Source organism: Platalea leucorodia (assembly GCF_965183815.1).
Source record: "Platalea leucorodia genome assembly, chromosome: 21".
Classification (NCBI taxonomy): Eukaryota; Metazoa; Chordata; class Aves; order Pelecaniformes; family Threskiornithidae; genus Platalea; species Platalea leucorodia.
In genome coordinates, this window is record NC_138843.1 from 5,534,653 (window position 1) to 5,561,679 (window position 27,027).

Here is a 27,027-nt window from a genome sequence, read left to right on the forward strand (position 1 = left end):
TTCCAGTCTCACCCTTTGCTGAAATTTGGAATCACAGTCACTATTTCCAATATTATTATGTTTTTTACCTTGTAAAAGAGACTTTATTTTTCTCCCTGTAAATTTTGTGCAATATACATCTATATACCTATAGAATACACCTCAATAAAACGTTTTCCATCCATACATTATATTACTTTTTATTTAATGTCATGAAAAATTCAGACAACGCTTTTGTCCTTAAATAAACATTTCTCCCTCCCCTGCCCTCCCTTCCTAGCTGACTGGTCCGAAAGAGGAAATTTTATTTAGTTATTTTCTTTTCTTTAAAAAAATAGAAATTACAATCTTACAAGACAGAACATTCAATGAGAACAGAAGCATGTTCCTAAATCTAAAAAGTCAAACATTTCCATAAAACCTGTCGGTATCTACAGGTAGGTGTGTGTGGAGGGTGGTAAATGGAAAAAAATGTTTTCCATTTCTTCCTTTCATTCATATAGATAAAAAATAACATAAAACCGACTGAAACTTTATATATTTTTCTCTTTTGCACCAACATTCACAAGAATATATATTATATATATATATTATCCGTTTTTATACACAGTGTGAGGGTTCTGGAGGTGGAAATGCACACTCAGCTAAACTGCCAGAGCAAACAAACAAACACAAAGTTCATCTGGAAAAGAGCAATCCCTCGCGGCTGAGGTCACCCCGCTCAAGGGAACCGCTGCCGAGGTCTGTTTGAAAATAAAGCGGCAAAACGTCTCTTGGCCGGTGGGATGGAAACGTCTCCGAGACGCCGAGGACCAAGCATCGACGCGAGTCGGGGATCTCGGGGCTCCTGTGCATCACCTCCGCCGGCCACACGCAGCTCCGGCGCAGGGGAGAGCGGAAATCTCCCTTTTTCAGGCATTTCTACCTGGGCTTTTTTGTTCGCCCTTTCCCTACAAGCTCGATGCCTGGCTCTGCCGAGCCGCTGCTGTTGGCGGCACAGAGGGAGCGCGAGTGACTTTGGCACGGCCACCGCGGCCCCGCACGTTCAGGCGAGCCGCAAGCAGAGGCTGCAGCCAGCAGAGGTGCCGCGGGGGGTTCGGCGTGCCCTTGCCATCCCTTTCGATGCACGCCGCCCGTCCCAGGCAAGAAATCATTTAATCAACACTTAATCATTTATCCCCTCCCAAGCAATTTAATCAACAAGTCGGTTCTTAACTTAAAAAGTGCAGGTTCCCGCAGTTTGGCAGGTTGAGTTACATGTGTTTAATACTTCCAGTCTTCCCTAGATTCCCACAGGGGCTTTTATTGCTCAGAATCCAAAATCTCTCCCATGAGACGGACGCTGTGTCGTAAGCCAGAAACACGCAACCAGTGGCGAGGGCTCAGTCTTTTCCCGATTTAAGGTGCTTTCTTGGTTTCTTTGCCGGATGAAATGAAAACAGTGACACTGACCATTGGTGCACGTTGGCTGACGAATACCAAGGGCATAAAGAAGGGTGTGTGCTTTTTTTTTCCCCAAAACATTTCAAAACACCCGCAGCTGTTTCCTCCGAGGAAGGGAGTGCTGCTGTCCTGCAGAAACGGAGGGCGAGAGCCCCCTCCGCAAAGCACATTCACTTTCTTGAGTGCTTTTCCCTGCAGAGAGGAGCTGGGAAGCGAACGGTGCTGTCGGAAATGATGCTTCAAAAAAAGGCACAACCCTCTAGATGAAAGAAAAAAGGCAGTACTGACTTCTCACTTCTGACAAAGCTTTAGGATCCGAGAGGGCAGGAAGCAAGCACAGCGCATCCCCGCCCCGGTGAACGCTGCGCTGGAGAACGACGCATTGGCACTCAACATCGCATGGGGCCGCTGGGAGGGTCAGCAGCCTTCACCGGAGACCTGGGCTCTAACGCCAGCGGGGAGAGAAACAAGGCTGACGAACTCCGATACGCTCCGAGAAGCAGTTCAGACAGCGGTTAGCAAAACCGGAACGCGCACGGCTGTACGTGGTGGACAGCAGCTGCCGGGGAATAGCACGGTCCCAAATTTTTCTCTGCCTTATACCGAAGCAGAAATCCCATCGGCTTCCCGGTGAGTCTTCCCTGGTCAAGGTTGGTCCACGGTCTTCCCTAGGAGGTCTTTTAACTGAAAGCATGAATATCCCTTACCATCACTAAGAAAGCTGCTTGTTTAAGGGGTGCTGTTATGGAATTGAAGGTCTTCAGCTCGCACTCGGAGATGATCCGAGCTGCTGGAGGATGGGGTTGGACACATGAGAAATCAACACGAAGCGGGAAGGGGCCTGGGCTTTTAGCCCTTTGTCAGCAGAAACTGGGGCTGCCTCGGAGCAGGTTCTTCCCTTGTAGCTTTTGGCATTCGCTGCAGGAGGAGCAGGAATAGGGACAGAAAAACCATCTGCAGAGCCTGGCCACAGAGTCCCTCAAGCGGCCCCTCCAGCTGCGGGCTACAGCAGCATCACCCCACAAACCCATCCCTTCTTCACCTTTTGAGCCTCGGAGCAGGAGGTCCCGACCACACCGTGACTTCCCGGGGAAGGACTAAGGACCTTTCGCTTCCCCTTGACCCCAACGGGCAGTTTCTCCCCCTAAAAAGCCCCCAGGTCCTGCTAAATAGAGACCAAACCCCAAAATAACAGTTCTAAAGAGCTCCTTGGGGGAAAAAGCCTGGGTCCAACTCAACCTGCAACAGCAGCCACGGCTGTGCTCCCAGTGGTCCCAGTGTGGGAAGCGGGGATCCGGCAGCGGGACCAGGTGCAGGCTGGGCAGAGGAAAGGCCACAAAACCTCCTCTGGGTGCCAAGCCACGGGACAGATAAGAAAACTACGTGCGGCAACCGGCACCCAAAGAGCCACTGCCTGCGACGACGCACGGGGACAGGCACCGAGCCCCGGCGCCCGTGCCAACGCCTGCGGCTGCCTCTGGGGTGGAGCAGCCAGGAGCTGGGATTTGGCCACAGTCGCAAGGGCAAAGCCCCTCTTCAAAAAGCGCTCAGGATGCAGAAAGGTGGCACGAGGCGGGCGGACCTGCTGATGCGGCTCCGAAAAGCCAGGTGGCTGGCCAGCCGGACGGGGAGTTGGCCGGGCATTTGGGAAAATGCTGCAACAGAGGGCATGGAGACCCTGCAAAGTTTCTCCCCCGCTGCATTGGGCATTCTTTCCCTCGAACTAGCCTCCCCATGGGGAAATCCTGTGCTGAATCCCCTCCCGGCCACAGCCTGGTCAAGCTCCCGAGGTCACCCTGTGCTCCATGGGAGAAGGAATCCAGCAAAGGCTCTGCCTTCACCCTCTCCTTGGCTCCAGCCGGGAGCCCAAAGCTGCCCCCACTGGCCTGGCTCACCCCTATCTGGCCGAGTCTGCATTGCCCCTTCTTTATCCCATGCCTTGTGTTCGGGTTAAAAAAAAAAAAAAAAAAAAAAAATTAAAAAAAAAAATTAAAAATCAGAGATAGAGAATGCAGCCAGGACGGTGGGAAGGGCCGCGCCGCGAGCGCGGCGGCGTGTGCATGCTGTGAGCTCCCCTGGATCCGTGCACTGCGGGGAGGAGTCGGTCCCTTACCACTGCCAGGAGCAGCTCCTCTCCCGAGCAGAGATTTCACATTCATTTCATGGTATGGCAAAGTCCGTTCGCTTTTTCCTTCAAGGTGCTTTACATTCAAGAGCTATTGCAATCCACAGCGAGGAAACGGGGCCGGGAAGATACCCCAGCCCCCCAGGTTCTCTTGAGTTTGATTATTTGATTTAAATAAAACTGCCCAAAGTCTCTGAAATTTAGTTCATCTCCGGATTTTTGGGAACTTGAAGGGGGCCAGTGGCTCCAGCCTTAGCTCTCCCGTGGGTCGCTGTACTGAAGCTCCGAGTTGAAGACCTCCTTATAGAGGGGTGGGAAGTTCATGGCGGTCTCTGGGTGCAGGAGACGGAAAAATTCCAGCTTGTCCAAATGCAGGTTGCAAATGGTCTTCATCAAGGGCAGCTTGGAAACCATCTGCGGGGAGAGAAGGAGCTGGAACTGGTGACCACTCGGTTCCCGGCCAGCATCCCTCACGCCCCTGCTCCCCCTCCCTTGGGGACGTGGGTGGGTTTGGGGGCTACTGGCTCTGCCCGGCGCTGGGGGCACCAGCGGACACCCCCCACCTTTGGCAGTATCACGGCCTTGCCTCCAAGGCAAACCCACATCTTTCCGCAGGAAAGCCAGCGGCTGGGAGGGTGCGAGGAGTCCCCCGGTGCCCCCCGTCCCCATCCCAGCTCCGTCGTGCCCGAGGCGTTCCTGAAACGGCTCCTTTTGCCCCAAACCCCCACTGCCTGATGCACTGCCGGGCTCAGCGGCACAGGGCTGCCAACGGCACGGCTGCCTCCGCCTGCACCCCGACGGAGATGCACAGCCCTTGGAAAGAGAAATTCTCCTCCTTCAACTGGTCGCAGGGCTCACACCCCAAAAAACGCCCGTGCGTGACTAACGAGCTCTGGCACGGCCACATCCACTGGTTCAGACGTCTCCCCGTGGCACACGTGCCGTGCCCCGACCAGGCTCCCCGCGCCCCACGCAGGCAGCACCGCTACCTTTGAGAGCTTGTCCTCGGCGGAGTGTTTCTTCTGGATCTCGTGCTGCAGGGCCACATAGATCTTGTCCTGGAGCTTCTGCACCTTCTTGGACTCCGTCAGCCACGGCCGATCTATGGGACACGATGGCCATGTGAGTGCTGCCACGGGGGTCTCCCCCCAGCACAGCACGGTGGCCTCTTGCTCTTTTATCCCTTCCTGCTCTCCGGGATGTTTTTGGGGACGGTGGCACGGCCAGGTGGCCCCTCTTCACCCCTCCCCACCTCGCTGTGGGGGACGTGGGTCCTCCTCCCACCGAGGAGCTCTGGCAGATGCATTTTGTGCATTTTTACATGCATTTTTACGCCAACCTCCTTTCCTGGGAATAATTTAAATCATCCAGCAGTGCTGAGATTTACGGGTCAGCTCTGCCCTGCTTTGGCACAAGACCCCCCCCCTCCCTGGCCGGTCCCGGCTGCCGTGTACCCCCCACAGCCCCCCCGTACCTGGGGAGAGCAGGACGGCGGCGGTGAAGAGGGCGAGCTCCTCGTCCGACAGCTGCAGGCGGCACAGGGTCCTCCCCAGCTCGAAGACGGCACCGATGAGGTCGTCACAGCCTGATGGGGGGACAGCGGGGAAGAAGGGGACGTCGTGGCTCCGCACTGCCCCGCGGCACCCCGACAATCCCACCCACCGGCCGACCCCAGTGGCACCCGGGGCTCAGAAAGCTTTCCAGAGACGAGATGGGTGAAGGGGGGGTCCCCAGCAGACGATGCCCAGCATGGCTGGGCTTCGGGCTGGGGCAGAAAGCAGGTCCCAACCATGGCGCACATCAACCCGATCCCAACAGGAGCGGGAGCAAGCGCAGGTGGGCCTCACCCCCTCCTGTGCTCCGGGGATTTAGCCCAGCCGCAGGGATGCTGCGTTTCGCCTGGCTGCAAACCCCAGCCCCGTCTGGGTGTCAAAAGGAGAGGAGAGCCCCGAGAGAGGCGCAGCGAAGCGGCTCTTACCGAGCGACTTGAACATCTGCGCGCCGCCGAACTTCCCCTCGAAGAGGACGGTGTTGTTCAAGGGGTTGAAGGCGCGGATCATGCGGATTAGGAGCACCTCGAGGCAACCTGACGTAGGCAGAGAGAGCGCAGGGCAGGGCAGGGCAGGGCAGGGGGGTTTCCATCATCCCAGGACCAAAGGTAAGAAAGAGGAAAACCCCCAGTGCAAGTTTGAAGTCCAGATTGTTCATTCCCAAGAGCAGAATGGTTATTCCAATAAATCCAGTTTGGGTTTGGGGTTTGGGTTTTTTTTTTTAAGGTTTCCAATTGCGACCACAATATTTCACCAAAGGGAAATATTATCCCGGCATTCGCAGCCGGACAGAGATCGATCGAGGTCATGGTGGAGCACCGAGAGAGGAGAGGGTGAAAACAAAATAAATAAAAAGAAAATGGAAGGAAGAAATGAAAGAATGAGTTAAACTCCAGCGTGTCGGGCACGGCCAGCTCTGGCTTCGGGGTGCAGCACCCTGCTGGGATGCTGGCACACATCCCCTGTGCTGGGTGAGGCTCACAGCTCCCCAGCCCCGAAAGTTTAGAAATTGGGCAACTTTTCCACCTTTTTTGGCATTTTGGGGCTTTTGCACATTCAGCTTCCTCGCCTGGGCATGGCATCGCCGGCTCGGGCAGACAGACGGGGGGGGGGGACACATGGGTGTGCGCTGCCGTTGTCCTCTTCTTCCCAGTCTCTTGCTGGGAGAAGAGGCCAATCCTTTCCTCTTCTCCCTCCCTGCTCCCCTTTGGGTTTGGCACCCCTTTTCCCAGGGGAAAACCCACTGTGCTCATTTCCATCCCAGTTTCTGGGTGACATTTGGTTGAGGGCAACCATGGAGAAAAGCCTCTGGCCGGGGCGGCCACTCCCGGTGTCCCTCTCTATACCATCGCCTTTAAAAGTGGCCTTAAACTCCTTCCAGCCCGGTACCTGCTCACCGAGCACCGATGCCGAGCCCAGGGGCAACCGGGGCAGTGAGGGAGGGGAGATCCAGAAAGGAAAGCACTAGCCAAGAGAAAAGATGGGATTTGCCTTCGGCACCACGGCTGCTGCTTGGGAGAGGCGTTGGGGACGCGAGGGGGACGGCAGGGACGCAAGGGGGACGGCAGGATCCCCCGCTCTTACCGGCTTTCAGGAGGATGATTTGGTCGTTCTGGCAGAGCTCCATGAAGCCGTCGATGCGCTTGGCGAACTCCACCACGTACTGGATGGCGTTGGAGATCTGCAGCGAGCACTGCTGCCACATGGCCTCGCAGCTCTGCCGGCACAGCGGGGACGTCCCTTAGGGCTCGCTGCCACCCCGTCACCTGGGGTTTGCTGCCACTACATCACCCTGGCTCCGCTGCTCCCCCCGTCCCCACTGCATAGGGCAGGGAAGGGACCCAGGTGCCGTGCCACCCACGGCAGGTGGTGGCACTAGGACAACGGGGACATGACCTGCCACCCACACCCTCACATTCCCCCCAATTGGGCTTCTGCAGCTCCGACAGCACCAAAAGACCCCCCTCATCCTCCTCGCCTTCCTCGGTGCAGCACTGGGGGACAGCAGTGGCCCTGGCCGAGGGCTGCCGCGGCTCTGGCTGTGGCAGGGAGCCGGGGGGGGCCGTGGCAGCGGCGCTCACCTTGCTCTGCAAGGCGCGGACCTCCTCGGGGGAGTAGAGGCTCCACGCCAGGCGCTTCAGCTCCTCCGTCGTGTACTGGCACGTCTCCAGGTGCGACTTCACCACGTTCTGGGCCACCCGGTCTGCAAGGCGAGGGCAGCGGGTGGTGAGTCCCGGGGACCCCACCGGCCTCCCTGTCCCCACACCCCATCGCTGTCCTCTCCTGGGTGTCCTGGGGGGCAGAGGGGCTCATACGCGATGTCACAGGGATCTGAGGACAGATGGGGCGTCAGGGGTTGTCCTCTGGGCAGAGGGGAGGGCGACCTCAGGTGTGCCGAGCTCCATCAGTGCTCAGCCTGGAGGAGGGGATGGGCTCGGGGCTGCCCTGAGAGCCGAGGCTGGGTCGGTGCCTTGCTGTGAGCTGTGCGGGCACCCAGGGCTGGGTGCATCCTACACCGTGCCTGGGGCTGCGCCAAGCACCATCCCTGGGGCTGCACGCCCCGTGTGTGCCCGGCGTGGCACCGGGACCGCGCCAATGCTCACCAATCTCAAGGATGGAGATATCGGGAGCCAGCTGGCCGCCCTCCAGCGCGCCGTGCGCGAACAGGGCCGGCTCCAACATCAGCTCGTAGACGGACTCCTGCTTGATGAGTGTGGCGTCGGCCATGTCCAGGCTGGACTGGTCGGGCGAGGGCTGCGCCGAGGTGAGCAGGTCAAGGTTGTAGTAGGTATTGCTGCCATCAGGGGTGAGGGGGAAGTCAAAGAGGAGCCCGTCCGACAGCGTGGAGATGTCATCCAGGTCCGAAAGCCCGCTGCTGACGCTGGTGGTGTAGACGCGGCTCAGGGGTTCGGGCTCATCCTTGGTGCCGCCGCTCTGCTCCTGGTTCTGCTGGTGCTTCTGCACCTCGGCGTAGAGGCTGTCCCGCTGCTTCTTCGACATGCGGCCGAACTTCACCGCTGCCCGGGGAGGAGAGGGCGCACACGTCAGGGCAGGTTTGCCCCCGCAGAGCGGCAGCCGCGACCGCCCACCCGCCCTGGGAAGGGTCCTGGCTCCCGGGGGACTGCGTGATTTGGGGGGACTACGAGCCCTGAGCGGGGCAGGGGCCCCATCGGATGCACTCCCCGCCCCAGACCGACCCTGGGTCGAACGGAACAGAAGAGATTTAAATTTTCCCATGGAAAATGCAAAAGCATTTCTTGCTCCCCAAACCCCTCCTTTCCCTGCGCTGGCCTCGCGGGGGAAGCAGCTCTGGCCCCGACGGCCCAGCTCCCTCCAAGGAGGAGTGGACAGGCCCCTGGGGACCCCGGGCACCACTCACCGTCGCGGGACATGCCCAGCGCCAGGCATTTCTGCAGGCGGCAGTGCTGGCAGCGGTTGCGGTTGGTGCGGTCGATCAGGCAGTTCCTCTGCCGGGAGCAGGAGTAGCTGGCGTTGTTCTGCTGGCTCCTCCGAAAAAAACCCTGCGCGGAACAGGGAGGCGTTGGGAAAGCGCCCGGAGGGATGCTAGCCCCCGCGGCCACCCACCCGCTGGCACCCGTCCCTGGCGTCCCTGGGCTCACCTTGCAGCCTTCGCAGGTGATAACGCCGTAGTGGATCCCTGAGGACTTGTCTCCGCAGATCTTGCACGGGATCACTTCAATTTGGGCTGCGGCGGAGGGGAACAAGGGGGAAAACCACAGTGTTAACCACTGATGGTTAACTGATGGCCGCCGCTGAACCGAACGAGGGAGGTGGCCCTCCCTGCGCGACAGCCGCAGCCCTGCTCGGCAGCTGGGGAAACTGAGGCACGAGATCTGGACCTGCCGGCAGCCCAGCCCTTCCCACAGACCCCGCAAGGATGCTTGTGCCTCAGAGAGGACCCTGAAAAGGCCCACGCATGGCGTGGGGTACCCCCATTCACTCCCCCATCCTCTCCAGCACCAAGAGACCGGCAGAAAAGCCCTTTGAGCTACGAGGGTACAGCACATTTGTGCACCAGCCTCCCTGGGACCCCATTTTGGAATCATTCCCCTTATTTTTCAGCCGGTGTGTGCACGCTGGGGGGGCACCACAGACAGGGACATCCTCGGCACAGGGACCATCCCCATCCCTGCAGGCACGGACGCTCTCCTGCTGGGGGTCTGGCCCAAGCAGAGGGTCCAGGGGGCCCCTGACCCCCCCAAGCAGCTCCTTAGAAAACCCAGGACCGATATAGCCACGGCTGGCTCAAGGTCCCGGCCCCCTTCCCCCCGCAAATCCGCTTCCCTCCCCGCTTCTGCTTTGCTGGCACTGAGCTGCTAATAGGCTTCGTCCTCCTCATTTTCCAGCTGCCCCAGATCCGGGCTGGCTCTGCCTGCCCTGTGTGCGCCGGGGGGGGACGCGGGGCACCCCCGGGACTCGTACGTGCCTCCCGGCATCTCTGCACCCTCTAATCCCCGCTCCAGCCCCCGTGCCCCCCGGCCAGGCTCAGCCTGGCGTCGCTCTCGAGGGTGCTGGGCAGCCGCCGCCGTGCCAAAATAACCCCCGCGGCCAGATTATGGTTATTTCAAATCTTCTGGGCCTGTGCAAATCCCCGGCTGGAGTAATTCCCTTCTGCCTCTCTCCTCCCCTGGGAGCGACCAGTTCTGGTTGAGGGACATGTTTTGTGGGTTGCTGCTGGCGGGGGCCCCGGCCACCTCTGCGGGTGACAGCCCCAGTGCTCGGCCAGCGCCGCCCGCACCCCGGCAGCCGGTGGTGCCCCGGGGTCCCTCGCTGCTTTGGGGGGAGGCTGGACCAGGTCAGCGTGAGCCTCGCCGTGCAGCGGGGCAGCCGGGCTGCCAGCGGTCCCCCCGGGATGCCAGCGGTCCCCCCCGGGGGCAGATTTGCTCCAGCCTTGCAGGGGAAGGACTTGCCCCAAGTCCAGGTGCAAGCGGAGGGACAGATCCCTCCTCCATCCATTGACTGCTCAGCTCCTGCTCCAAACGCACCAGGCGATTCTGGGCTTCATCCCCCCCTCCCAGGGCTGTGTTATCGTCGTCGTCCCCCGACCCCTGGGTCGCACCCTGCCCCTCCCCAAAGCCTCTGCCCATGCCTCCACTGTACTTCTGGCTCTGGGGCAGCAGAGCCGCCTGCCCGGGGCTGGCAGGGAGCAGGCAGGGAGCAGGCAGGGATGGCCAGGCCATCCTCCCATCCTCCAGTCCCCCCCCGACTCTGTACTGGCATCGCAGCCCTGGGGTTGCCCCTTTGGTGGGGGGCGGTGCCTCCATCTCGCCCATGGGCTCCGACAACCAAGACACCCCCCAATTCCCCGGCTCCCACCGCCGCCACCGGAGAGGGGTGCAACCTGCAAACCACGGGGACCCCGACACCCTGCCCCTATCGCCCGGGGAGGAGCGCGGGGATGGCAGGGAGGTGGTGGCACTGGGGGGGCACAGGGAGGTGGTGCCACCCCCGGCAGGAAGCGGCGTCGCTTCGTTATGCAACGTAATTGCAGCCGCCGGGAGCGCTGGGGTGATGCATCGCCGGCGCACCGCGCCCTCACGCCCGCGGCCGATACTCCCGGCCCCCTGCAATTACCGGCACCGCACACCCCGCAAAACAGCCGGGCTGAGCGCAGCCTTCGCACCCACCGAGCGGAGCCCAAGGGTGCCGCCCCGCTCGCTCCATGGGGCCCCAAAAGCCGTTCGCTGGCTGGCAACGATGGCGCTGGCTTCGTGTGATGCCGATGGCTGACTCCTGCCCCCGCACCCCCAGGCCCAGGGGAGCCCCCCAAGAGACCCCCGTAGCCAGCGTGGGCAGGGCTAAGGGTACGTGGGGACGATGCTGTCCCGGCTCCTCCAGAGCCGAGCGTCACCCCCAGATGCCGCGAAGGAGAAGCCCTGACCGCTCGCCGTGTGCCTGCAGCCTCTTGGGGCTCTAATTAGTACCCTGCTAATTACACGGCCGTGCCCGCAGCTGGCACCTGACCCGCTCCTAAGACGTTCGCCCCAAATAACTGACGTGAAGGTACGGCCGTAACCCCGGCACGATGGCAATTACAGCCCAGAATAGCGTTTAATTGCCGCTCTGTTTGTAAACCCCGGCTGAATCACCGTGCCGGCTCCCTCGGCATCCCCTCGTGCCGCGGCCGTGTCTCCCCCGGGACACTGACGGGGGCTGGACATCCCCCGGGGCAAAGCCAGCAGGACGCGGAGGGACGTGGGTGCTGGTGGGGTGGCCGCAGCAGCATCCCACATTCCCCAAATCTCACCGCAAAACATCACAGCAGACCCCACGCTCTGGGCACAGCCTCCCCCGCCGTGCCTCAGTTTCCCCACTGGAGCGCTGGGCTCCTCCTCCTCCCACCGCAACCCCGCGAGCATCGGCCACGCTCTGCAAAAGGGGGGTTTATTTAGATGGAAGCAAACCCCTTCCCCCTGCCCGGGGCGGGGGGACAGGCAGCAAAACTCCTCCCCAGGGCCAGTGGGGCTGAATAGGGGGCAGGAAAAGAAATAAAAAAGGGTTAAAAAAAAAATATATATATAATCTCCAGCCGGCAATTAAAATGTTCCGGCCATGGTATTTGCTCTCCTCCCACTGTAAATATTTCTTGCCCAACTCCCGGCCCGCTGCCACCGGCCGGCCCTTATGTAAGCGGCACCGCGGCATCGTCCGGCCATGGGGCTCGGCCGTGGCGGTGGCAACTGGCCCCGGTCGGTGGCTCTGCGTGGCCCCGCGGCTGGAGCCATCCTGTCCCACTGACACACTTTCTGCCCGTGGCCCCATGCGCTTGTGTGCTTGTGTAACGCCGGGGCCGTTAACCCTTCCCACGGCCGCGGCCGCACCGGGATGGAACCGCGGCTGCACCCCGACCTCTCACCGCTGGGAATGGGGCCTTTGGGGCATTTTGGGGCGATACCTCGGGCTGGGGACACCCGTTTGCCGCTCTGACCTGCAGCTCTCCGTGGGGGATGCAGGTCCATCCCTGCACGGTCCCCAGGTCCCCCATCATCCCCCGGACCCGGCCGTCTGTGTCCCCTCCAGCCCAGCACCGCTTGCCCCAAACCAGGCAGGCGGCTCCGGTGGTTTCGGCAGAGCCAGAGCCGCCCTCCCCGGAGCAAGACTCAGCCTTCCTCCCGCTCCGGCACACCCTCCTCTCCATCGCCTCCGCCCTGAGGGCGGGCATCCCTCTTGCACCCCAAAACAAGGCAGGCCCTGCAGGATCCGGCCACGGGGGTCTGGACCCTCCCTCTGTGGTCCAGCAGCTGCAGGCGGCCCCATCCTCCTCCTCCCCCCATCCCTCCCCTCGGCTGTACGATCTCACTGCTGGGGAGGGTTCACCCCAAAAACCCTCAGCACCCCACTGAGCACTGGGACGTGGCGTGACCCCGCTGCTGCCAGAGGCTTTTTGGAGCTGCCACCCCTCACGGGAGCAAAGCCACCCCCGGGGCGTGGGTGCCCCTTGCCGGGGCGCAGGGGCCAGCAGCCCAGCTCTGGCGGATTCGGAGGTGGCTCCGTGCCCCCGTGGCCATCCCTGCCCCAAATACCCCCTCGGCTGCCGGGGCGAGAGCCGGGGCAGGCGGCTTCCCCGGTGCCCTGGCTCATTACCCAGCAAACCTGCTGGGAAAGTAGGACTGTGCCCCATCCCGCTGCCGCGATCGATGCTGCAGGACGGGCACCTCCGGTAATTAGCAGCAGCCCCGCAGCCCTCCCTCACCTCCCCAGCCCCAGCCAGGGCAGGGGGATGCTCTAATGCTCCGCCACCACCGTCCTCTCCCCCCCTCAGCGAAACGGGGGTGCGGGCACAGCCCCCCACTGGGCTCAGCATCCCCCGGTGCACCCAGAGCAGGGGGAGGAGGACGGGTCCAGGCTGCACGGAGACACGCAGGGACCCACAGGGACACGCAGGGACTTACGGTGCCACCCCACCTCCCCATCGCTGCCCCAAAACCTGGCTCCGCTCCCTCGTTCCCTGCGGCAACCTTCGACCCCAGGAGCGGGCGCTGCTCCCGGCTGCACCCGCCTCTGGGAGCCATTGCACTTCCCCATAGCAATTAGCTGCCGGTGTATTTTGGGAAGGCGGCCGTGGGGTAGGGCTGGCGAAGGAGGGATAAATAAGTAAATAAAAGGAACGATCATCCCTTTACATCTGCCCTTGGTTTTGCTTTTAAACAGGCTCCTGTGCTGCAGTGCCCCAGGGTCCCCCAGGATCCTGGCATTTCGGTTATCACCGCCGGCAAAGCCCATCCCCATCCACGCACCCGGTGGGTAACCCCAAACGGGCTGGGGCTGCACGAGGCCGCAGCGGTTTGCAGCACGAGGCCGGCACGGCCCCGGCGTGATGTTCGAAGCGACGGCTCCAGGTCGCAGGGGCAACGGCAGCACCTGGGCCATGCGGGCAATAAGGAAAATTTAAATTACGCAACTCCGGCCCCATGCAGGGCTGTGATGCCAGAGGTGGGAAATGGTTTCTTAATTGATTAGCAGAGATTTTCTGGAAACTTTGGGCTAGAACAGGGCTCAGCCATTCTCCCCCTGCCCCAGGGCAAACCCTGGCCACCTTCACTTGTGGCCACACGGCCAGTGGCTTCGTAGCCGCCCTGATCCTTGGCAAGGTGCTGTTTTTTCCCCTGTCCTGTGGTGCAGTGCGTGTCCCCAGCTTGGAAATCGTAGCAAGCAGTTCACCCACAAGCAGTGGCAGGAGATGAGGCTCCCTCACGGCCACCGGCTCCTGCCCCGCTGCTGTGGTTCACCGGCTCCCGAGCCGCGCGGCACCGCTCCAAGGCCAGCCCCGCCGGCACGGGATGCAGCCCTTTGCACTTTGGCTGGTGCAAGAGGGTGGCAAAGGTGCGGCAGCGGGGACGGGGACCTGCCACCCGCCCGGGGTGGGGAGAAACCGGGCTGGGGTGGGAGATCCCCCCCCCCCCGGCCCCGCAGATCAACTGGGGGGGAATTATCTCCGTGGGGCTAAATAAAGGCAGTGAGAGCGGCTCCGCTCACTACATCCAATAAACCGGGCCCGATTTAGACATTAGCAGCTCTTTAAATAGCCGCTGCCCAAGTTCAAAGTTAAATGTGACAGGGAGGAGGGACGGGCAGGATGGGCAGGATGGGCAGGGGATGCTGCCAGCACGGCCAGGCTGCGGGGTTAACCCGCTGCCACCTGTGGGGACAGGGACCAACATCTCCCCATCACTGTGCTTTCCCCCTCCAGGTGCTGCGGCTCCCCGGGGTTATCAGGGTCAAGGATCCAAATCCTGGCTGGATCCCATGGGACCCCACGCTGCCGGTGGCCACCTTTCTCCTCCAACCTTGTTTTCGGGAGGCAAAGGGCACGGACATCCATCCCCATCCCCATCCCCATCCCATGGCACCTAGGACGGGCACAGCCGTCGTGCCGGAGGGCCGATGGGTGCTGGTTGGCCTCGCCCGCGCCAGCGTGCGCACGCTGCCTAAACGGGCAGGAAAGCTCCTCCTCCACCCTCTCTGATTTTTCCAATGACAGATCTAGGTCACTAGGACAAGTCGGAAAGGCTGCCGAGCCACCGCACGCTCCTCGCCACGCCGCTTGCAAAACAAGCGAGCAGGAGGGCTGGAAACCCTATAGGATTATACAAGGCAAAGCCTCTCGCCCGGCCCTGGCGCAGCCGCGGCGCGGGGAAGGACAGGAGCGAGGAGCTGCTGTGGCCCCCGGGGAAAGGGGCAGAGCGGAGGCGGTTTTGGGGGAGAAAACGGAGATTGAATCGATTTGGCGTCGCCTTGCGGCACCTGGGCTTCGGCGAGAGATGGGGACCCTGCACTGGGTGGGACTGCGGGAAAAATGCCCGATGGGGGAAAATTATGTGATATGAGGGGGGTTTGGCCCTTAATTAGGGCCAATGCACAGTAATTGGGGGGGGGGAAAGGAAAAACATGTTTTAAAAAAAGGAAAAGTTCACCCAGCTGCTAATTAAACCCGGTGCTGGCTGTGCGAGCGCTACGTAAGAGCCAGGCGATGTTATTAATTAGGCAGGCGTTAATGCTTCCCTCCGTACTAATAAAGGTGAAATCCTGGGGTGTCACGGGGCGGGAAGGGGATGCGGGGGGCTCGCCTCGCCCTCGCCCCGCGTTTACACAAGAGTGCGGCGGGTGGCAGAGCCGCAGCGCCCGCCGCCGCGTTGCGGAGGGAGAAAAACTGATTTGAGGAGCTCGAAGCTCTACGTCCCCGTACGTACACCCAAAAACGCACCTAAATATTGTGCCTAAAAATACACCTAAATACACGCACCCAAAAAACACACCTAAAGACGTGCGCAAGCAAGTCCTGGCGGGGCGACGGGCTCGGGCACGGCAGGCGATGATGGAAAACTGCTTTAAAGGGGGATGAAAATCCCACCTCACGGTGTCAGGTCCCAGCCGTGCTCCCAGCAGCTCAGTTGGGAACAGGGATGGGGAGAGCTGGCTCCAGCCGCCGCTGCGTCACCGTCACCGGGCCGCGGTGGCTCGTCCCGCCGCAGCCTTCCTCCCTCCATCCTCCTCCTCCCAACCGCCTGCTTTTTTGCAAAGTGGAGGGGTGAAAAGTAGGAATCGCCTTTAATAACGGATAAAACCAGGCAGGCGCTGGTGCACGACTGACGCCCTCTCCCTGGATAAGGGGCACCCCAAATTGCGGCTGGTCCCCACGGCAGCACCGGCCCGGCCCCAAACCGCCCCCGAGGCCGCGGGGAGGGGGAAAGGGGGGAAAAAAAACCCCCCGCAATAAATCCAGCCCTGGTGGGAGCAACATATTGAAGAGGAGATTAAGGGGTTTAGTGCGAGGAAAAGCTTAAGAGCGGGTCTAAGCCGGCGTCGGAAAGCGAAGCAAAATAAACAAGAATTTTATTCCTCGGGAAAGGGGGAGCTGGAGGAGCCGGCCCGACCCCGGCGGCGCCCGCGCCGGTCCCCCCGTGGGGCTGGGGCCCGTCCCCCGCCGACCCCCGAGGCCGCCTCCCCCCCGCGTCCCCGGCGCGGCCGCCGCCGCCTCCCCCCCGCGTCCCCCGCCGGCGACAACTTTTGCCGGGCGGCCCCCGGCGCCGCCAGCCCCCCCTGCCCGGGCTCACCTCGCATCGTGGCCGGCGGCGGTCAGGCCGGCGGCGGGGGGCGCATGGGGGGGCCCTGCGGGGGGTCCCTGCGGCGGGCGGGGAGCGGCGGCGGCGGGCGGCGGCGGCGGCACCGGGCGGCTCTGGCACCTGCCCCTCCGCCGCGCCGCTGACCCACTTCTGCCCGAGCATGCGGCCGTTCACATGACGAACCCGCCCCGCTCCGCCCCCCCAAATCGGTTTCACTTCCAGCCCCACCTCCTGCCCTTCCTCCTCCTCCTCCTCCTCCTCCTCCTCCTCCGTCCCCGCCGCTCCCGCCGCGCCGGTGCTCGGCGCTGCCGACGGGCGCTGCCCTGGGTGCCGGGGGTTGCTCGCCCCCCCCCCGGGGCAGGGCCCCAGCGCTCTGGGAGCGGGGTGCTCGGCGCTGCACCCCCCGGTGCTGCCCGCCCATGGGAGGGCCGTGCCGCTGCCCGGCCTGTCCCGGCTCGCCCAGGCACGGGGCCGCCTGCGTGGCCGGCTGAATCACCCCCCGCCTCGCTTCACCCCGTCCCCGGGGGGCTCCCCTGTCCCCCCCACCCCGGGCTGCCCCGCTTGGCACAGGGATGCTCACCCCCAGGGTGGGGGGACCCTGGAGAAGGTGCAGACACCCAGCGCTGGGGGGATGTGGGAAGCGCGGGGACCCTCGAGCAGCCCCAGCATGTTCCCGAGCAGCCCCAACGTGTCCCCAAGCAGTCCCAAGGTGTCCCCAAGCAGTCCCAGCATGTCCCCACACCAGGGTGCAGATGCTGAGGTCCGAGGGGCCGGGAGAGCTGCAGTTCGGAAAGCGCACGGTGGAAGCAGCAGGGAGGTTTGGAGGTGGCAGCGAGCCATTCCCACCCCGTCCTTCACGCTGCGATGCACACAGAGGGCTTTGGGGCTCGGGGTCGGATCCTGGATAACGCGGCGCTCCAACGCGCTGCCGTAATAAATGCATAGAAACGCTGGCTCTGGACCACGCAATGAGACCTCGTGGTGCAGTGCCAGAGGTGTCGGCACGGGGCAAAGCCCCGTGGCTGGGGTTGCACCACGTCACCAGGGTCCCCACGGTGCCACATCACAGGGGTGGAGGAGGTTGGTCCATGTCACGGCCAGGCCAGGGCTCAGGGTGCGAGGGATGCGGTGTTCAGCAGCGCCAAGGGATGCCTGGGGACGGTGGCACTGGCCTGGAGACCTGCTGTGTGCAGAGGAGGCACCTGCCATGGGCATGAGCATGGCATCCACCACGGACATCGACACGGCATCCACCACGGACACGGCATCCACCACAGGCATGGATGTGGCATCTGCCATGGGCACAAGCAAGGCATCAGTCATGGCCACGGGCATGGCATGGGCATGGACACCACATCAGCCATGGGCATGGAGGTGGCATCCACCACGGGCACAGATGCAGCCGCCACCACCATCACACAGGTGGCATCACTGCCTCCTCCCTGGACTCCCCCCGCCCTCGCAGTTGGGCTCTTCAGGGGACACCATGGCCTCCAAACCCTTAAATCAAACCATTTAAGCAGAGCTGGAGGGGGTGATTTCAACCCACGTCCATCCCAAAGCCCGGGGCTGAGCCGGGGGCGCAGGGACGCTGCTGGGTTGGTGGCAGAGGGGCTCTTCCCCCCTGTTCCCGGCACCGTCCCCCACTGTGGCAGACGGACGGCGGGGCTGAGCCGCGGTGGCACGCTGTGTGCTCCCACCCGTGCGCCGAGTTACTGCCTCGCTCTGCTCCGGCGCGGGAGCAGCTGCGGCCGGGGCGGGGGACGCAGGACCGCGGGGGGCGGCCGGGGCCGAGCCGCCTGCCGCACTCCAGCGCTGCTGTCTGACATGATTTTGCTGATGGCGATTGGGAACGGGTTCGCTGCTCTCGCTGGTCGGATTCGCTCCTTCCTCCCCGCTTTCCTCCCTCCTCCCCGCCACGCTCCGCATGGTTGGGCACGCAGACGGGACGCGGGGCGACATCTCGCCTCGGACTTTACAGGCTCTGCTTCCAGCAGTGCTTCTGCAAGCGCAGCCCCGAACAGCTCCCAAAATCCCACCCCAGCACACGTCTCGACCGGCCCCGGCCGGGGGCAGCCCCCGTGCCGGTGGTGTGCACGGCGTGAGGCCGCTGCCCGTCCCCAGAGGTCACGGACACTGCCCGAAGGAGGTCAGCCTAATTAGCCCCATTTCACAGATGGGGAAACTGAGACTGGGAGCAACGCGGTGACTCTTTGGGGCACGCAGGGTCCGGCCCTGGCGAACTTGCCCCTCCCAACAGGCGGTCGCCGGCTCACCCGGAGAGGCCGCAGTTGCCACTGTTGGGACAGTCGTGGCCAAATCGTGCCAGAGCAAGAATGCAAATGCTCCCTGAGTGCCCCGGTGCAACCCAAAAGTATGAGGTTACATAAGTGGCACCACACCTGCCGTGAGCAATGCGGGACCCACGCACCCGCTCCCCGCCGCCGTCTCCTTAACCCGTCATGCGCGGTGCCCGATCGCCAACACCAACAAGTGTTGGTGCGGCCCAGGGAAAGTCCCCGGGGGAAAAGGAGACGCTGTGGGGCCACCCGAGCAGGAACGGCCCGTGGGGCGGTGGGTGCTGGGTGCTGCAGGTCTGGGACTCAGCCCCATGGTTTTGGGGCCACAGGGGTGGAGAGGTTACGCCAGAGCAGGACCCCCTTTTATCTCGACCAGGGCCTCACCCTGTGGACTTGGCCAGGTTGAAGTTGGGGTCCTGGTCCCAGCAAAGCCAGAACCCAGGTGGAGCCCAGGGCTGTTGCGGATGCAGCAGCATTGGAGGTCACTGAACCTCCCCTAAAAACCACCTCCACCTCCGTGCGCTGTGATGTGGAGCCTGGTGCTGCTCTGCTCGCAGCCGGTCGGTGCAGAGACGCTGACCCTGGCATCGACCGGCGCCGCTCCCAGCAATGGGGAAGCAGTGGGGCCGGAGGGGCCAGAGCTGCCCTCCGGTGCCTGGGTGCTGCCAGAAGCGGGCTCAGCTCAGGGAGCTGCACCCACCTGGGCGATGCCGGGGCTGTGTCCAGCGGGGCTGGATCCAGCCCATCACAGGTGGCACCGGCAGCCTCGGGCACCAGTGGCGCGGGGAGGAGATGGCCACCGGGAATGGATAAGAACCAAAAACTCTGCCACCCTGTCACCATCCAGCCCTTCTCCTTCCCTTCTTCCCTGGCCCAGCCTTGCCGCCGACTCTTTGTGGCCAGGGCAAGGACAGATGCCAGGGCATTGCCAGCCTATGGCCGTGTTGAAGCGGCAACCGCCGGCACGGCTCTGCTGCCAGGATCAGCCCCTGGCTGGCCTGGAGGCGAGCAGGAATTTGGGATGACACCACCGCACCTTAATCACTGTTTGCTCTCGCTCGCGCCCCACCCAGCGAGAGGGGAACCTCTCTGCCCGCCCAGCCAGCGTTACCCCGTCCTGCACCCGCAGCCCTTCGCCCGGCCTCCAAGACCGCCGGGCTCCCCGCCGTGGGCACCTCCAGGTCGCTTCGCCTCGCCGTGACTCAGTTTCCCGTCGGGAACGGCTGACCTGCCCGGCGGGGAAGCGGGTCATGGGGTGAACCCACTTAGGGGGGCCGCAGCGTTGGTGCCCCCAAACCTTGTCCTCAGGTGCCAGCGTGGGGACGCGCCCCATGGCAGCCCCAGGGCTGGGCGGGGGTCCTGTCCCCGAGTGCCAGGCTGGGGTGGGTGCGGGCAGCGGGAACAGGGTGGTTTGCAACCACCGAGCCTGACATGGCCCCCTGGCTGCAGGGTTAATGCCACGGAGAACCCCCTGCTCAGGAACAGGGCCCCACTGCTTTGTCCTCTCCATGGCGTCGGTGTCACCCTTCCACCCAGCCCCACTGCCCAAGTGCTCCGGTGGTGCAGGACGAGGGTCCCCCCACTGCGCCGGACAGGGCCAGTGCCCTCAGACCGTGGGGACGAGACGTGGCTTTGCCACCTGCGCCAGCTCCAGGCAGCTGGCCGGATCTGGCATGGCGCTGGGCACGTGGCCCTGCCGAAACGACGTGAGTCACTGCCCCATGGCGCTCGTTATGCAAAGGCTGGCACGGGCTGTGGTGCGGGGCTGTGGCATGGGGCTGTGGCGCAGGGCTGTGGCGTGGGGCTGTGGCGTCGGGCCATGGCGTGGGGCCGTGGTCCGGGGCCGCGGCACAGGGTGGGTGCTGCTTGGGCACACCAGGGCAGGTGGCAGGTGCAAAGCAGAGCAAGCAAAGGAGAAGGGGGAAACTGAGGCAGCAGTGGGGTGCGCCCCCGCGTCCCACAGCCTGCGTGGGGCTCTCCCTGTCCCCACCTGGGGCTGGGGGCTGCGTGGGGGCCGGGGGAGCAGCGGGACCAGGTGTAACCGGAGCCCCCGGGCTGGCCTGACCCGCTCACGTAACGCCAGCCCGGCGCTTATGCAATAGCTGCTGCCGCACGGCTACAAGGGACATCCAACGCCGCAGCAATTACCCAGCCCTTAATCAGCGGCGACACAGGATAACGAGGCTAATTGGAGCCGTGGCCGGCAGAGCTGCCGGTGGGCCGGGGAAGGGGCATTCGGTCTCGCCCTGCACCCCGAGGGGGGCCCCAAGCAGTCAGTGGCTGCTGAGCCTTCGTTAGGGGCTGGGGGTGGGAGGGGGAACGTGGCCGGGCTGGACCCCGCTGTGCCCCGGGCAGCGGCTGTGGGTGCCCGTGGGGTGGGCCGGAGCATCGCCTCGCTGCTTGGCTGGTGGGTGGCACCCCCCTCCCTTGTCCCCATCCCCATCCCTGTCCCCACACGGCCATGGCGCAGCGATGCTCAAAGTAGGTCAGTGGGCCGAGGTGCTGGGCGACCGCGGGCGGCCGCAGCATCCGCCCTGGGGGGTTTGCTCCGGGGGACCTCGGCCTCCGCTCCCGGCCGCCCTCGCCCTCTGTGGAGCCCATCGCCCCCCTCGCCCCAGGGTGCCCAAAGAGTGGGCAAAGGCGGCGTTTCCCAGGGCTGGGCTGCAGAGCCCTGGCGCACCTCGTTGCACAAATGATGCCCGAATACCAGCACCTGAAGGAGGGGCCTGGCCCCCCCCGTGCCACCCCCTCCCTCCCTGCTGCCCCGGGAGGCTCAGCCCAGCGGCGTGGGGCACAGAGGGGGTCCCCGGGCAGCTCCCCCCGGCACTCGCCCCCGGCTCGGGCAGCACTGCCTCCGCTCGGCACCGGCCCGGGCACTGCACGGCGCTGCCAAATCTCCAGCGTAATAATTAGGAGATAAACAGGAAAGAGGAAAGGGGCAGATTTCATATTCCGCCCCGATCCCCCTGGGACACATAAAAGCGGAGTGGGGGGACGCAAGGGGGCTTTTTTCCCACTTGTTTCTGCTGAATCAAACATTTTTCTTCCTGCTTAGACTTCCCTGCTCCGCTGTCCCCCCCCACTCCCGCCTTAATGAGGTTTTGCTGTAAAAGTCTCCGAGCCTCCACCATGGCCTTGAGTTAATCTCCAGGCACCTTCAAAGCCGGGTTGTTCCTGCCTCCCCCCTCCCCTTCCCCTCCATCTTTTTGAACTTCCCAGCCACAAAATTGCCGAGTTTCATGTGATGCCGCTTCTCCCGCACCCGGCGGCGAGCAAGGGGGGACCCGGGGAAGACAGGGGTACACGGAGCGGGACACAGTCCTCGGAGCTGGGGCAGGGACGTGGGATGGGGAGTCCCTGGGGGTGTCCCTCCAGGCGGAAAACCAGCCTGCCTTTGGGGGGAGTTTCCAAACTAGGGTGAAAAGGGGATCTTTGGGGATTTTTTTCGCCCCCAAACTAGAATAGTGTGGAAATATTACAAAAAAATAGCCCTTGGCTCAGGCGAGACGGTGGCCAGGTCCCTGTGGGCCGCTGACAGTGGGGGCTCTGGGGACTGGTGATGCCAGGCATCACCCCGGGGGACAGGCAGAGGCCCTGGGGTACAGGCAGCTGCCCGGCAGGTCTGCAGGGGCTGAGCTGGGAGCAGAGCAGCCGCGCAGGTGTTGGGAGCATCCCCCCGCCGGGGCTCAGCCGGGAACGGCTGCAGGAGCCCGGGGCTGGGGCTGGTAGCAGGAGGACGGTGCTGGCCACGGGCCCCGTCCCGGCTGCCCCCTCAGGGCTCTGCCATGGGAACCGGCTGCTTCCCGAGGAAGGGCCTTGGGAGCCGCTGCAGCCGCCTTTGCAGCCTCACACAGCCCTGCCTGGCTCCAGACCCTCAATCGCATCCCTGCTGCCGGGACAGCACCCGACAGGCTGGGTGCAGGGTGGTCCTCAGAGCACCCATCCATCCCTGGGTGGGCTTCGGGGCATCCCCACCCTCCTCCTCACCTGGGCGGGTGCTCAGCCCTGACCGCAGCGGGTCCAAAACCCCGGGAAGGGGAGAAGCAGGAGCCGAGAGCAGCCGAGTTGCTCGAGCGTGGGGTGCTGCACCCACCCACCCACGCTCGAGCCATCGGCCACCACTTGGCTTCCTCCACCTGCCGGCCGGTGCCCCCAGCTGCCCGCTGCGCCCGTACCTGGGCGTCCCGCTCCAGAGCCGATCTGGAGGCTTTAGCACAAGTTAATCCCAGCAATCTCTTAATTCCAGGGCCCAAAATAGGAAAGATCAGTAGGTCAGTGGGAAAAGCTCTCGGCCAAAGTTAACATGTTAATGTGGAGAGAGGGTGAGAGAAAGAGCAGGGGAGAAGAAAGCACCTGGGGGTCTGCTCTGGCTTCTCCCCCTGCCCGGGCTCAGGTCACCCTGCATCCCACCAGGGAGCCGTTTTGGGGATGCCGATCCATGACGGGCCAGGGAGTCTCGGCAGCTCCCAGTCCGCCACGGTTTGGGGAGGGAAGGGAGTTTTTTCCCCTCTCTCCCAAACAACCCAACCCCAGCGTTCGTGTCCCCGAGATGATTTCGCTGCGGTTTAAATCCCGGCCTCCAGAGGCGAAAGGTTGTGTATTAGCATGCTGCACCGCTGAGCATCTCTAATTAGGGCTTGGCAGGCTCCCGCCTTGGCCCCGTAAGCACCTTTTTGGCTGCTGCTCTGGAAAAAGCCGTGCCGGAGGACTTAGCTTTTAATACAGCCAAAGCCCAGGTGAGCCACCCACCGCTGTCCGCGCCGCCCGCCCGGCGCCGAACGGGCCCGTCCCAGCCCCGGCTGCGGGTCCCAGCCCCGCGGGGCTTTGCTGGGTGGCCTCAGGCAAGACCCCCCCAGCCCTGCGGTGCCGGTGCATCCCGCCGAGGACCAGCCCAGGGCCTTTCCCCGCATCCCTGGCTGCCTTCCCCTGGGCCGGGTGCTTTTGGGCAATAATATCGCTATGGGAGCAGTTTCCTTAAATCCATCTCTGTTACCGCAAGCAGCTTAGCAGCAGAAACTCTCTTCCTCTCTGTTCTTTTAATACGATCCCAGCTTAGCAAAGCCCCAGGCTTAGCTGCTGTCCCTGCAGTGCAAGTGAGGAGAGGAGAATTAAATAATATGAAAGCACAAAGCAGAGGGCTCTGCTTGGTTTAAGCAGCTGGGAGGGGGGTCAGGGTGGCCCAGCCCTGCCCGTGGGGAGCCGCCGGGGTTACCTGCGGAGGGGGATGCTCGGCCGGATGATACAGAGTGCGGCCCCTCCGGGAAGCCGCGTTTTTATGGGTCAGTGGGTCAGGGATGCTCTGATGCTTTCAGCCATTCCCCCTGCTGCCAGGGACCAGAGGGAGCCTGGCTCAGAGACACGTTCACCCTAAAGGTGCCCCAAACACCTTGCTGTGCTTTTTCGTGGCAAATATTCCCATTTTCCAGAGGCTTCCCATCTCGGAATCCGCCAGAACTGACGAGCAGCTTCAGGAAACTCAGTGCCATTTGCAGAGGCAGCATCACACCAAGAAATGGGTCTTACCCGCCTTTCCCAGCCCACCCACCGCAGTGGTGCCCAGGACGGTGCTTCCCAGCTGCTGGGCAGACCCCGCTCCCCGTGCCGTGCCAATGGGCTGGGGATTATTGCTCATTCTCTGGGCCCCAGCTGGCCGGGCTGGCTCCCATCGCCGGCACCACGGCTAACCTTGGACTCCGCTCCCGGCACGGCCCAGCGGCTGGCTGGGTTGCTGGGGAGACAGGTTGGTTTATTTGCCATCAGGGCTGCGATAAGGAGTGTGAAAGGGGAGATGAAGCACATGGTATCCAATGTGCCTGACCCACTTTTCCACCGCCCGGGCATCACTCGCCCTCGGCTATTGGATTGCAGTGGCGGAGGCGCAGGGAGCGTGGCTGGAGCCATGGTGCTGCGAGGGTTTGGGGTGTCCTTGCTTCTGAACCCAATTTTCTCCGGGCTGGTTGGGAATAGAGGAAAAGCATCTCCAGGTGCTGCAGGTGCATCATGGCTGGGTGCTGAGACATTGTGATGGGGACAAAAACTCGCGTGAAAGCTCGCTGCGGCAGGCTCCTCGCGCCCGTCCTCGGCCACGGTCCCCACCACGGCGCGTCCCCCGCCAGCGCTGGCACAGTGGCCCAGATCTGCCATTCCGCATGGCTTCCCTGGCTCTCCCCGGGGCCGGGTGCCGGCAGGCAGGGAGCTCGCTCGGTGCCTCGCGCGGCCGCCCGCTAATCCGACATGACTCTTCCATTAGAGATGAGATGCCAGCAAAGAGCTTTTCGGTGTAGGAATTAACTCCTTCTCCCACTCCAGAGCTCCCCGACCTGGACTGTCAGCTCTGTCTCCATCACCCGCATGGCCTGGGGTCTGCAGGATGAGGGGGGTCCCTCTGGTTGTCACTCCCAGCCTGGTGGTGGGCTCCCCACGGGACCCAGCTCTGCCCTTGAACGTGCATCTCCCATCCTCCTCCTCTGAGGATGCGGGATGAAAGCAGAGACCCGGCATTGCCGGGCCGGAGGGCGTCGGGGCAGGGATCCACAGGGCACCCTGGGTGGCAGGAGGGGCCCCAGCCCGGCCGGCTCCAGCCCCGGCTGCAGCGCCAGCCGCTTCCCTTATTGATGTCCTCTCCTGCTGTTAATTAGCGGCTCCAATTGAGCCTGATCAGAGCTGCAGCTCCCTGCAAAGGGCCGGTCTCGGTTTTGGCCATCCTCCCCATGGGGCGCTGGGGCTGCTGGCGAGGGGATGGGACCCAAAGGCGGAGCCCAGGGAGCTGGGGGCAGGCGGGTGCTCCCCGAACCGGGGGACCTGGGACGTGGCGGGGATCAATGGCAGGGGGATGAGCCCTGGCCAGGAGCTGGCACGTGGCCTCCCCAAGGGCATGAATGTCCCAGCCTGGAGGTGTCGGCATCTCACATCCAATGTGATGCTGTGGCGGGGGGACGGCGGCAGCGGCTCTGTGGTGGCTCCTCTGGAGCCATTCAGGGGAGGTGACAGCGGTCCTTGGTCCCCTGCTTTAGAGGGGACAGGCCCCAGCATCCTTCCAGAGAGGGGAGGCAAAGCTGATCCTGCCTGGTCCTGGCCTCTGGGGTGCTGAGCCTGGGGGTGGCACCCGCAGCCGGCCTCCTCCTGCCTCTCCGTTTGATGGAGAAAACGATGGGTGAAGGAGTCCCTTGGCCGTCCCTCCTGGCAGCCGGGGTCAGTCCCTTGGTGGAGGTCGGGATCCCATCCGTATCCTGTCCCCCTGCCTGTGGCCCCGGAGCGTGGCCACGACACCCTACAAAATGCCTGGAGGGATGGCTCATCCCCAGGGTACAGTGGGGAAACTGAGGCACGGAGCGAGGCAGAGACGTGCACATCTGCCTGGGCAGAGCCAGGGGCTCTGGGGCATCACCTGAGCCACGCGGGTGCTTGAGTCCCATCAGGCTGCAGTGTCCCTGTCCCTGCCGTGGGACCTAGGAGCTCTGCTGCCCTCCCGGCCTCCACCTAAGGGGGCTCCAGAGGCAGCCACCCCCCCAGCAGCCCCCAGAGCTGCAGGGAAGCGGGCAGGGAGCTGCCCGGGGAAGGTCTCCAGCCAAGGGAGCTGGAGGAGAGGGGGCTGTGCTGGAGCAGAGTGTCCTTGCCATCACCTCCCCCATCGCTGCCATGTCACGGGACGGCTGTGGGGTCTGGGGACCCGGTGCCCACTTGGGCTGACTCAATTCGGATCAGGATCCTGAGTAACACTGGCTGTGAGCGCCCCGGCTCACGGCAGGGATGCGCCGATGGAGAGCTGACCTGGATCCCAGCCACCCCAGTGGCTGTCACCTCCCATGCCACCACATGTCCATGGGAGAGGGACTTCCAGCATGGGGGACAGCCCTGCAGTGACTGGGGAGGACAGGACCAGGGCCGGCTGCTGTCCCCATCCCTCACGGTGGCCCCGGGACAGCCCAGCCGAGGGGGCCACCCCAGGCCACCCACAGGGTGCTTTGGGACCCGGGGTGGGGGGCATCTGCCGAAGGCAATTTGGGATGACGCGCTGGAGACCTGGGGTCTCCCATTCCCCCCCGGAGCAGAGAGATGCCCAGAAGGACACATCCATTCCTCCCACCCTGGGCAGGGGCCAAAACACCCCTGGATTATTTTTGTGGGACTCTTTGGCTGCACATTGGGGTGTCATCACCCTTTTTCCACACCGGATAGCTCAGACTTCACAGCAGGGTGGGGATGCAGTGGCAGTGGAGGAAACCCTCCCCGAAATCCCGGCGCGGAGCCACCCATGAAATATTCAGGCCATTCAGCGCGATTCCCGCCTTGCCGTTGAAAGCACCATGAATATTGTAGGCAGACATTAAAGTTTCACGGCTGCCGTGCTTCGGCGCAGCCCCACAGACACCGTTACCGCAGGAAGCCCCTCCGCCAGGACACATCACGCCTTTGCCAGGCTCCAGCGACCCGTTTCCCTCTGGTTCACCCCCAAAATAGGTGGTGTTGATGGGCTGGGTCCCTGAACCGCTCCAAGAGCAAACCAACTCGAAGCTCCCTGCCACGTCCCCGGGAAGGAGCGGCAC

The 27,027-nt window shown here is 63.3% G+C and overlaps 1 protein-coding gene across 1 annotated transcript; it reads right to left on the reverse strand.

The window, feature by feature from the left end:
- Window positions 1–3,799: 3,799 nt before the first annotated feature.
- On the reverse strand, window positions 3,800–17,504 carry LOC309599588 (nuclear receptor ROR-beta-like; the record flags this gene model as incomplete). The annotated part of the gene is made up of 10 exons (XM_082331136.1): window positions 3,800–3,961; window positions 4,537–4,649; window positions 5,022–5,132; window positions 5,526–5,633; window positions 6,682–6,814; window positions 7,179–7,300; window positions 7,701–8,114; window positions 8,477–8,618; window positions 8,718–8,803; window positions 17,384–17,504. The coding sequence occupies 10 exons, from the start codon at window positions 17,502–17,504 to the stop codon at window positions 3,800–3,802; spliced, it is 1,512 nt and encodes a 503-aa protein (XP_082187262.1).
- Window positions 17,505–27,027: the final 9,523 nt, after the last annotated feature.